The following is an 11,624-nucleotide window of genomic DNA, read 5'->3' on the forward strand; positions in this document are numbered from 1 at the left end:
GTTCTTTCCGGAAATAACAAAGTCATTGGTTTTAAAATTTACATCCGGGGAATGCCACAGACAGTGCGAATATATAGAATTTAGCATAATTATCTCTTTTCTTTTTATTTATTTATCGTGTTTGGAATAGGTACGAGAAAATCTTAACACTGGCAAATCGACGACCATCAGACGAATATGTGAAAACCCCACGCAGAGGTAAATTGATTCCAGTGAGCCTTAGTAGTTGCTGAAATATGGTCAGACGATTTTGTCTGTCAGTCTCCGCATGTTGTTATTGTTGACACAGTTGAGAATTAAACGATTTTTTGTTCCGTGGATGTACATTTTGTCATTAACTACAAATAACGACATAGTATAGTAAATTGATGTTGGATAACTCTTTAACTCTAATAGATAACTGATAATCAATTCTATGTATGTCTTTGGTGTGGTGTTAAAAGAAGTGATCAGTGATTTGTTTGTTAAACTGAAAGCACATTGTTACTGTTGGGTGGTGGACAACTTCCACTTATCAATTCTTTCCAGTCAATTCAGCCCCTCTTTGCCGTTCGCCCTCGTTTCTGTTTGCCCTAGGTTCGTCACTTTGATTTCTTTCGTCCTATAAGGTCCGTTCGCCTTTAGTTATTTCAATAGTACAGAAAAATAGATGTATTTGTATATTTTAATATTTGTGTAATTACAAACCTCTTCATAATTTTTACAATGATCATTTTTAAAATCATGAAAAGGTATATAATTATAAAAAAAAAAAATTACTATAATAACACCTTTAGTTAATGATAACCGATGGACTGACCTGATGACGATACAATGGATTTATTGCCACTGTGAATTAATTATTTAATTATGGCTGACAGTAATTTGATACAGTACTATGTTCCATCTATGTATATATATCTCATTTAGAGATTAAAGATGTTGTGCGGGGGTATATAAATTCTTCAAAGATAGAATACCTTCTCATCGGCTGTCTACCTTCTATATATGGACCAATTAATGTCTCAGCTTCTTTAATTGTTTAAAACAGCACACAAATCTTTTACAATACATCAAGACAGTTATCTATAACTTATGGCTTTAAATCTAGCAATAAGACCAATTATGTTTTTTTCAAGAAATAAAATTATAAAATGTACAAGCAATTCATCAAAGTAAAAACATTATACCATTTAAAAGGTTAAAATAAAAAGAAATAAAGATAATTTCATAAAATGATATGGTTTAGCAACAACAAGGAGCGAACAAGGTTTAGGGCGAACGATAATTAGAATGAATGATAATTAGGGTGAACAATAATTAGAGTGAACGGACCTAAGACGAATGGACTCGAGCATACAGGTAGATAGGGCAATGAAAACCCAATATCTGTACCTTTCCCCCCACAATTCACCAATGTGCCAACTTCCACTCCCTCCTAGATAACCTACTCGGTCCACTGCTGAATTTTTCCCCGCAGAGTTCTTGAAATCTTTTAGTCATGTCAGCAAGACTAATAAAAATAACCATGGAGCAATTACTTGAGGTTACCTGTCAGTCCAAATGACTGATAGATGTTGACAAGGAACTTGCAAAAATACCCGGTACATGTACAACTAAATTTCATGCAAAAGTAACAAAGTTGATGCAAACTCTTCTGGTAATCACTGAGGAGATCGGAATGCATACAAGTTTTTGCTAAATTTTGGCTCTTTCTAAACTGGTCATACGTTTTCAGAACATATCAGTAATTATTTATAGAATTTATGACACTTAAATGTAGACTTCCGATGCTTTCAATAAATTTGGATATAATTTAGTACATATTGACACGGTGCGTTTATAATTTGGCTAATGTACCGGTAGTCAGATGATAGGAATAAGTCTTTCGATCATTTTACAATCTAGATCTCGTCAGAAATCACTTGGAAAAATTTGAAAACTTGTTTGAAACATAGCGTTAACCAAGAGCCCCTTTAAATCCAAGACGGTGAGTGTCGTCTCTCTACATTTCTTATGTACATTGAATATTACACTTTTTGCCGTGATTGAAACAGGGTTTTCAGTGAATGGTTTTATTGCAGTACAGAGAAATACAAGAATAACAGTACTAATCATTTATGTCTTCGGGAACAAATATTAAAAACTCCACTATCCAACAATTGAGCCCCTGTGACATGATCTGTGCAAAAAGAAAATGAGAAAGAAAGAGAGAAAAAGAAGAAAGTTGATAATTAGATAAAGAGGGAAGGAAATTAAAATTAATGTTTGAAGTGATAAATAGAAATGTGAATGTAAGGAGCCAGAATGTGAAAGGAGGAATCAGATTAAGGTAAAAATGAGAGGAATTGGAAGACTTGTAAGATAAGAATGAAATAAACTGATAATAAAATTCAAACATAGTTTTGTCATCTTTCTATTGAAAATTTTTGGACTGAAAGAAAGCTGTCAGGACTGACAAACTTCAGATGATAGTCAGTCCAAATGACTGACAGCAGAAAAAAGATAACAAGAACTCTGCCCCATGGGTATTTGAACAAAAACAATTTAGAATTCTTTGTTTCCTTGAGAGGCAAAATAATGCTTATGTTTGTTAACGTTTTGGAGGGACTCCAGATATTTCGTCTAGATTTGGTGATGACTATTTTTTATTGATTTGTTTTTATTCAAAATCTTATTGAAAACACTGTGAGATGAGCTTCAGTAGTGATAGGTTGATGTAAGTAAGAACAATTCATGAGGGAGTGGGAATCAGTTAAAAGTTACAGTTTATTGTTATTCTTACAGTTTAGATTGTCTGAGTGAAAAAAAATTGAGGAGCTGTGTAGTTTTTCAGCCACCCTTTAAACTAAATTTTGTAATTTGTATAAGACAGCATATTATTTTGCAGGATACAGGAAGTTGAACCCATTTTTATGTGTTGGAAAAATGGGCAACTCCAAGTCCTCCAAGTCGACTCGTTACTATGACGATGACATTCCAACACTCAAGTCTCTGGAGATGCCTCAGAAGGAGCGTGACCTTCACCTGGCGGTCATGGCTAACGACAGAGAGGGAGTCAAGCTGTTCATAAGCCATGGGGCGGACATCAACTACCCCTGGAGCAACCCACTGATCCCAAGTGTCAAGGACAGCACCACCCCCTTACTGGCTGCCGTGTCCCTAAACCATGTGGAGATCACAGAGGTAAGCTGTGTGATACAGCAACATATAAAATAGGCTGTGTGCTACAGCAACACATAAATAGGCTGTGTGCTACAACAACACAGAGGTAGGCTGTGTGCTACAGCAATACAGAGGTAGGCTGTGTAATACAGCAATACAGAGGTAGGCTGTGTGCTACAGCAATACAGAGGTAGGCTGTGTGATACAGCAATACAGAGGTAGGCTGTGTAATACAGCAATACAGAGGTAGGCTGTGTAATACAGCAATACAGAGATAGGCTGTGTGATACAGCAACACATAAAATAGGCTGTGTGATACAGCAACAGCGAGGTAGGCTGTGTGATAAAGCAACAGAAAGGCAGGCTGTGTGATACAGCAACACAGAGATAGGCTGTGTAATACAGCAACACAGAGATAGGCTGTGTAATACAGCAACACAGAGATAGGCTGTGTGATACAGCAACACAGAGATAGGCTGTGTGATACAGCAACACAGAGATAGGCTGTGTGATACAGCAACACAGAGATAGGCTGTGTAATACAGCAACACAGAGGTGGGTGATTTTTTTCAGCAACACAAAGATAGGCTGTGTGATACAGCAACACAGAGATAGGCTGTGTAATACAGCAACACAGAGGTGGGTGATGTTTTTCAGCAACACTGAGGTAGGCTGTGTGATACAACAATACAGAAGTATGCTGTGTGATACAGCAACACAGAGAAAGCCTGTTAGATACAGCAACACAAGTAGGCTGTGTGATACAGCAACAGAAAGGTAGGCTGTTTACAGTTAGATACAACAACACAGAGGTAGGCTGTGTGATATAGCAACACAAAGGTAGGCTGTGTGATACAGCAACACAGAGATAGGCTGTGTGATACAACAATACAGAAGTATGCTGTGTGATACAGCAACACAGAGATAGGCTGTGTGATACAGCAACACAGAGGTAGGCTGTGTGATATAGCAACACAAAGGTAGGCTGTGTGATACAGCAACACAGAGAAAGCCTGTTAGATCTATACAGCAACACAGACATATTTTATATTAATTGCTTAATGATATGAAACAGATTTTAACTTACAGTAATTACTATACAACTTCAGGTAACATCAACTCATGCTTTTGATCATGAAATTGATGATTTTCTTTTTTGAGAGAACAATTCCACGGTGTCTTTGCCAGTAACTTTGCTACTTCTGACTTCCAACATTGTGATTATCACAGATTCTGATTAAGGCGGGAGCAGACATTAATTTGACGGACAGAAACAGTTGCTCCCCTTTGTACAAGGCAGCGTTTCATGGCCGACCAGTCCTCATAGAAATGCTTCTAAAAGCAGGTATGGCAAAATGCTGCAACATTAGATGTTCACAAAACTATATCAAATACCATATCAAATACTATAAATCAAGTATAAATGATTTGTTATTTGCAGTTAGAGAAATGTAAAACAACCATTATCTGTAGACTAACTAGTTTTACATTTTTGTAATTTAAGTGGTAGGCATGTCAGGTATTTATAAGTGATTGTATATATTATATATATATTATATTATATATATATATACTTTTAAAAGGAATTTTAAGGTTTCAGCTTGATATAAGAGTTTTTGCTAGATGATGTTCATGTAAGCAGTAAATTCCGTTGGTTCGTGACGATGTAATTATAAGCAGTAAGTTCCACTGGTTCGTGACAATGTAATTAAAAGCAGTAAGTTCCACTGGTTCATGACAATGCAATTATAAGCAGTAAGTTCCACTGGTTCGTGACAATGTAATTAAAAGCAGTAGGTTCATTGGTTCGTGACGGTGTAATTACAAGCAGTAGGTTTCATTGGTTGCTGACTTGTAGGGGCGGACATCAATCAGGCTGACAAAGAGGGACAGACTCCACTGTACATCTGTGTCCAGAATGCCTTTGTTCACTCCAGTTATGCTGCAGTGGAATGCTTACTCTCAGCTGGAGCATCCATCAATAGGTAAGAGATATGCCTACGCTATACATATGTAAGCTTGGTCATTTTCACCCTTCTATGCTTACAAATTGTTTCGCCCAACTTGAATTCGCATAGACAAAGAAAAAAATGGGATTGATATTTCCCTGTATGCAGTATGCTTCAAGGTAAGACTTGCCGCTTGGTGGGGAGTGCAGTAATAGCTAGGGGATATACCGGTAGTTCTTTGAGGGGAGTGCAGTAATAGCTAGGGGATACATGTATACCGGTAGTTCTTTGAGGGGAGTGCAGTAATAGCTAGGGGATATACCAGTAGTTCTTTGAGGGGAGTACAGTAATAGCTAGGGGATATACCGGTAGTTCTTTGAGGGGAGTACAGTAATAGCTAGGGGATATACCGGTAGTTCTTTGAGGGGAGTGCAGTAATAGCTAGGGGATATACCAGTAGTTCTTTGAGGGGAGTACAGTAATAGCTAGGGGATATACCGGTAGTTCTTTGAGGGGAGTGCAGTAATAGCTAGGGGATATACCGGTAGTTCTTTGAAGTTCACACTCCATATAATCTGCAGCATCCTATTTAGGTGAGAGAGATGCTGCAATAGATATGATGCTTAGTGACTGATAAAGTAATCAATATTCATATGTAAGAAATTCACTGCCTTTTATAGCATCTCTCACAAGGTTAGAGGTAAGACTCCAATAACCAGCTGCAGTAGAATGCTGTCTTAGAACCCATCCATATAAGAGAACTGATTCAACTAAAGATTCACTCTAATTATGCTGCATTGAAATCCTCACTCTCTGTTGTATGTGTAATGTACATGTGTTCCCACAATGTGTCTGATTACCCTGTGTTTGTTTGTTGTCTGTGTAATGTACATGTGTTCACTACAATGTGTCTGATTACCCTGTGTTTGTTTGTTGTATGTGTAATGTACATGTGTTCACTACAATGTGTCTGATTACCCTGTGTTTGTTTGTTGTATGTGTAATGTACATGTGTTCCCACAATGTGTCTGATTACCCTGTGTTTGTTTGTTGTATGTGTAATGTACATGTGTTCCCACAATGTGTCTGATTACCCTGTGTTTGTTTGTTGTCTGTGTAATGTACATGTGTTCAACACAATGTGTCTGATTACCCTGTGTTTGTTTGTTGTATGTGTAATGTACATGTGTTCACTACAATGTGTCTGATTACCCTGTGTTTGTTTGTTGTATGTGTAATGTACATGTGGTCACTACAATGTGTCTGATTACCCTGTGTTTGTTTGTTGTAGATGTGACAACTCCGGCCGTTTCCCCATACATGTAGCTGCTCACTGGAAACTCAAAGACATGATCCGGATTCTCCTTAACGTTAACAGTGACGTGAACAAGTTGGACAATCATGGCCGCACGCCGCTCTACGTGTGTGTTAGCTCGCTCAGCACCGGGCTGTACAAGGAGGATCTGAAGTACCAGGTACCGTGTATCAAAGTCCTGTATGCCGCCGGCTGTGACATGCTCAACCTGGTGGACTGGCTCAAGTGGAAGGGGCCTGGAATCCCCCTGGAACTCATGAGGGACGACCCCAACTTTCTAACGTGGTACAAAAAGAACATGAACTCGCCACACTCTCTAATGAACCTGTGTCGGAAGGTCATTCAGCAGAGACTCAGTCGAAAGAAGAAACTGTTTGAGCAGACTCACAGGCTTCCCGTGCCCCCCAAGATGAAGATCTATCTCTCACGCATTATGTTTTACCTGCCTGCGTATGACCCAGAATCTGACCCAGAATCCCTGGATTAGGTCTGGGTCCAGCCATTGTCATTTTTTTCATAGTTTGGGTACAAAGTTTGTGATTTCTCTGCGCTGGAGATTCTTGTGATACTGAATCTTTACTCAGTAGTGAATGCGATTCGCTCCTATTTAGTTGATTCTGATTTTGGTCTTTTTTATTATTTTTCCTCCATTTTAATAAGTTGTATAAAAAATGTTTAAAGTTCTGATGATTTCTGCTTTTGGAACAGAATTTCTTGACAATGTCTTATGTCATTTAGGATTTCTCTTGATACATTGATGAAAGCAATTCAAAATGCTTACCAATATTTTTTTTTATCAAGCCTTCTGCTGTTAGCCTTGTAAAAAGTATGAATTTTCATTCTGAATATTTGTTACGTAAATCATCTTAAATCTATTAGTACATGTATATTTTCTTGCTCTACAAGTTTAGCAAAATTTAGGCTCTAATAGTCGAAATGGAGTGTGTTTACAGGCTGATTTTTCAATCAAAGAGTTTGTAATGAATGCATTGTATTGAATGTGTGCACAGTAATTTTGTTTTTTACTGGGACATATTACAGGTATTTACTGGGACGTAGTACAGGTATTTTATTCTTTCTTGCACACGTTCTTGTATACCAATAGCTTTGTGTTTTGTCTCACCTTTCAATACTGGCAGTGGATACAAAACAGAAATTTTGACTCTGCCTTTAAGAACTCTAAACCAAATGAAAGTTATTTCGGACTCAATTGTTTAGGAAATCTTTGACACTAGACTGTATGCTGAATTTAATGATGCAATTATTTCTTAATTAATTCTGAAAATGTAACATGTTGAAGGTTACAAATAATTTCAAGAGGATTGCATGCTGATTATCTAACCCTTGGTAAACAGATTTTGATTGATGTAAAAAATGGTTTCAGTGCCAGCTTTTTTTTTCTGGTTTATTATAGACCTCTATCAAAATTTTGTACATTCCATAACTATTTATTTATTCCTGAGTTTGCCTCATTTTTCTGAGCGTCTTTGTAATGTATGTAATTCATTTAGTTCTGATAATTGTTTCATGAATTCTAGAATAGAAAATTTGGCTGCTTTCAAAATATTGAATACACTATAAATTCAAAGAAATGAATATCAAAGATAAATTTTACATGTATATATAAATATAATTGATTTTTGAAAAAAGAGAATTGGTACTCAATTGAAAGAGAGATGCATGTACCATTTCTTAAATGTTTAAGCATGATTTCAGTTTTATCACAGATTAAGTGTATGCATAGGTCAATAGAGTACCCAACCTTGATCATTCGATTGATTTTGGGATAGATTAAGAAATAGTGACTTTGTTGGACTTTTGATTTGGAGAAGTTTGGAAGATGTTTAAAACAGCTGGCCTGTTGGTAAAGCATTCTTCCATTTGTTCAGGTGTGGGGGCAGGTCCCCTCACCTGTCCATCTTAGGACTCAGGTGTGTTGTTGACAGACATGCTCTCCAGGCAGGGCCTCTAGAACAGGGAGCAGTCATGGTGTTATGAACTGGAAAGGCATACCATTTGTCAGGGAACAGTATGATTGTCTTGTTATGTGGTGTAATAAAGCAGTAATACTTGTGTAACATTCATTTTTACAGTCTCCAGTAAACTAATATAAGAATGTATTGAGCTATTGTAGTTGGATATAAATCTCAAATGACAAAAAGTTCACTAAAAGTGACTACAGGGCAATGAATCCTCCTATATTAATTCGTACAGTCACAATTGTATGTACTTCAGACAGTCGTTTTGGTCATCTATGGTAAGGTCAAATTAAGTAGGAAAGCAGCCATTTTGTTTCAGGTTCTTGAAAAAAAAAATGATGTCAGTTTATTCATAACAGATACATGTATGTAGTGATCTGATTAAAAATACGGGTCAGTCCTTGATGTATGGTAGGTCTAAGAAAGGTGTGAGAAAGATTGGATTGACAAACTTATACTATTGTAGCACTCTATATAAGTGTTACAAAAACTAATGAATGCCACAGATATCTATGGTTACTTTATCGTTGACTGGTAAATAAGAGATGGGTGCATTTCATAAGGAGATGAGTTGTCCTATATAAAATTGCTGATAGTCAAATATGCCTGTGTTTGTACATGTATTTCTTGTTACAACAAAAGTTGACTCCACAGACTGGCAAGATCTGTACTAGGTTTGTAGTGTGTATGATGTTGACATCATCCTGTATGTAGTTCATCACAGCGTGAACTTGGTGTATGTGTTCATCACAGCATGAACTCTGTGTATGCATTTTATGTGCACATGAAGAGAACTATTCCCTGGTGACTGTCTGGGGCTCTGTGGTTTGCTGCTGACCTCAGGCTGTCCACAGGGCTACAGTTGTTCAAATTTTTTGTACAATTATTCTTGGTGTTTTTTTTACATTTTATCCTTCCTGAAAAATTAAATTGTCAATTTTAAGGTTCTTCTTACCAGTTTTTCTCTCTGCAGCTTGTGCTGCTTATGTGTAGTGTTTTTTAATGCATCAACTCACTGTTTGTTTTGCTTGTGCAGTTGTGCTCATTTTCAGTTTGTTCATTTAAATATTTCAAGGCTTGGATAACTTTATCTTGGCATTATAGAAGTGCAATATGTGTAAATACCTTGCTCATTTGATTTTTTTTCAAGTGCATCCTTCATTAATACCTTTAAGAAATGTACTGCGTTATCGATGCAGTTAATATATCATCACTTTAAAAGAAATAAAGTACTGTATACTGGGTAATTTTCGCCCTGTGTTATTTTCGCCCCGTGTTATTTTCGCCCTTTAACAATTGCAGACAGTTTCGCCCAGTCTTGAATTCGCCCAGATGCAGTTGTGTTAACATAGATATTATTTGCAATATAGAATTTGCCCTGTCTTAAATTCGCCCTTTGACAATGAGGGCGAAAGAGGCGAAAATAAAGCGGGGGCGAATATTTCCCGGCCTGTAAACAGTAAATTTTCGCGGGGGCAATTATTTCCCTGTATACAGTATAATCTGTTTAAAACTTATCTCCCCTTATTCAAGGAACTCTTTGCCTTTGCACTGAAATATACATATTCACAATAGTGTTACATTATGAGTTTATCTGGAAAGACTGATTTTGGGGGTTTATATCTTAATTGTCAGAGACTGTTTTTTTTATGATTGTATTTTTATTTTTTTCCAAAAATGAGTTACTGTTTTTTTTTTCAAATACATGAATAGGATAGTAAAAACAAAGTTCTCTCTCTCTCTCTCTCTCTCTCTCTCATGGCTGGTCCATTGATAAGTCCTCTTGTATCTGTTCTCATTTGTTTTAGTTGTTAAGCTATGCCTTATGCCTATGGCTTACGGTATTATGACGTAGCTGACAGGTTGGTTGGCTTACAGTATGTGACATCTCTCACCCTGGGGTCTTCTCTCTCTCTCTATTAAACACTGGTCGGTCTGAGCGGCGCTTGATTTTGACATCACTGGTTTTGTTTCTGTTTTTTGTTAGTATGCCTGAGTTGTGTGGTAACAGATTTTGACTATCATATTAATTACATGTATTTGATAGAAGTGACACTGTTGTGAATGTAAATATTGCAAACTTTTAATAAAATTGTGTCTTTGAAGTCAAAACAAGTAGTTCTTGTCAATAATAGCCCTAAACCAACACCGTATGTCTATTGAAAGAGATTCTATGAAAGTTAGAGAGAGTGGCATTGGTACATTGTGTAGGCGGTGTGTTAATGAAAATTGACCGATAAGTAGGTCATACAACATATAAATATGTAAGTTTTTGATTCTTAATTTGATGAGATCAAGAGCAGTATGCATGCAGGCTTTTGACTGGCTAAGACCTTTATATGTAGAAAAATTTTGGTTCAAGAATATTTTAGTACAATACCGTATACTTTCTAAATGAATTTATTGGCAGTAGGCATTCTCAATGTATAATCTTCATGGAATTAAACAAGTGTTCCTTGATATAATCTCTCAATGTAGGCTGAGTGTAAGAGTACCGGTAATTGCCGCTTGACATATGTAGCAGGAAAGGAGGATACAATGAATGTATATGGCAGGACCGGGAATCGAACCCAGGACCCCTGCAACTCTGGTCAGGAGCTCTACCACTGAGCTACCCAGGCCAATATCCACAGTCCATTTTGCCCCAACCACTGCACATGATTTTAACTGAAAGTGAAGTGTTCTTGAAAAAGCAATAAAAAGGAGAGTGTATAATCTCTACACAATTAGAGATCTGCCCTTAATGGCACAAGTCACAACCTGGAACATCATTAAAAAATGGCATCTTGTGGCAAAATTCCAAAATCACAATTAATAGTAGTTTGGTGCTTTGCAGTAACTTATGCACAAAATTCTTGTACAAATCTTTACAACTTCCATTAAACATGGTTATATGCACAAAATTAATACAACAAAGGGTGACTGTATACTTTAAAATGTACAGGCAGGTTATTCAAACTGAAATTCTGTTTATAGAAAAAAAATCAATTAAATTGTATAAATTGCTATATAAAGTGCAGAGTGTAGACAAATATATAATAAATGTACATGTATTAAAAAAAAAGAAAATATTATCTACAGGCTGTTTCTTTCATTATAAAGAAATACCGGTATATGATAAGTGTCCTAAAATTAACTCCTAAAATTACTGTACAGAACTTTAATTTTTTTTTGTACGGATATACCGGTATGTAAATATAATACCGGTATGTGAAGTTTTTTTCATAATCTTCATTT

General features: G+C 36.5%; 1 protein-coding gene across 1 annotated transcript; it reads left to right on the plus strand.

The window, feature by feature from the left end:
• The first annotated feature begins 34 nt into the window (after positions 1–34).
• Positions 35–10,502, plus strand: LOC128168498 (serine/threonine-protein phosphatase 6 regulatory ankyrin repeat subunit C-like). The gene is made up of 5 exons (XM_052834706.1): positions 35–198; positions 2,870–3,165; positions 4,375–4,489; positions 5,003–5,129; positions 6,385–10,502. Exons 2-5 carry the CDS (start codon positions 2,908–2,910, stop codon positions 6,893–6,895), a joined length of 1,011 nt encoding a protein of 336 aa, XP_052690666.1. The 5' UTR covers positions 35–198; positions 2,870–2,907; the 3' UTR covers positions 6,896–10,502.
• The last annotated feature ends 1,122 nt before the right edge of the window (positions 10,503–11,624 follow it).

Source organism: Crassostrea angulata, unplaced genomic scaffold, assembly GCF_025612915.1.
Source record: "Crassostrea angulata isolate pt1a10 unplaced genomic scaffold, ASM2561291v2 HiC_scaffold_1, whole genome shotgun sequence".
NCBI classification, from domain to species: domain Eukaryota; kingdom Metazoa; phylum Mollusca; class Bivalvia; order Ostreida; family Ostreidae; genus Magallana; species Magallana angulata.

What these genes read in the sequence shown, in the direction of transcription:
- LOC128168498 (XM_052834706.1), top strand. Translation starts at nt 2,908, where the DNA reads ATGGGCAACTCCAAGTCCTCCAAGTCGACTCGTTACTATGACGATGAC. An exon ending in AGAAATGCTTCTAAAAGCAG is followed by an intron (nt 4,490 to 5,002) that starts GTATGGCAAAAT and finishes GCTGACTTGTAG; the next exon opens with GGGCGGACATCAATCAGGCT. An exon ending in GCTGGAGCATCCATCAATAG is followed by an intron (nt 5,130 to 6,384) that starts GTAAGAGATATG and finishes TGTTTGTTGTAG; the next exon opens with ATGTGACAACTCCGGCCGTT.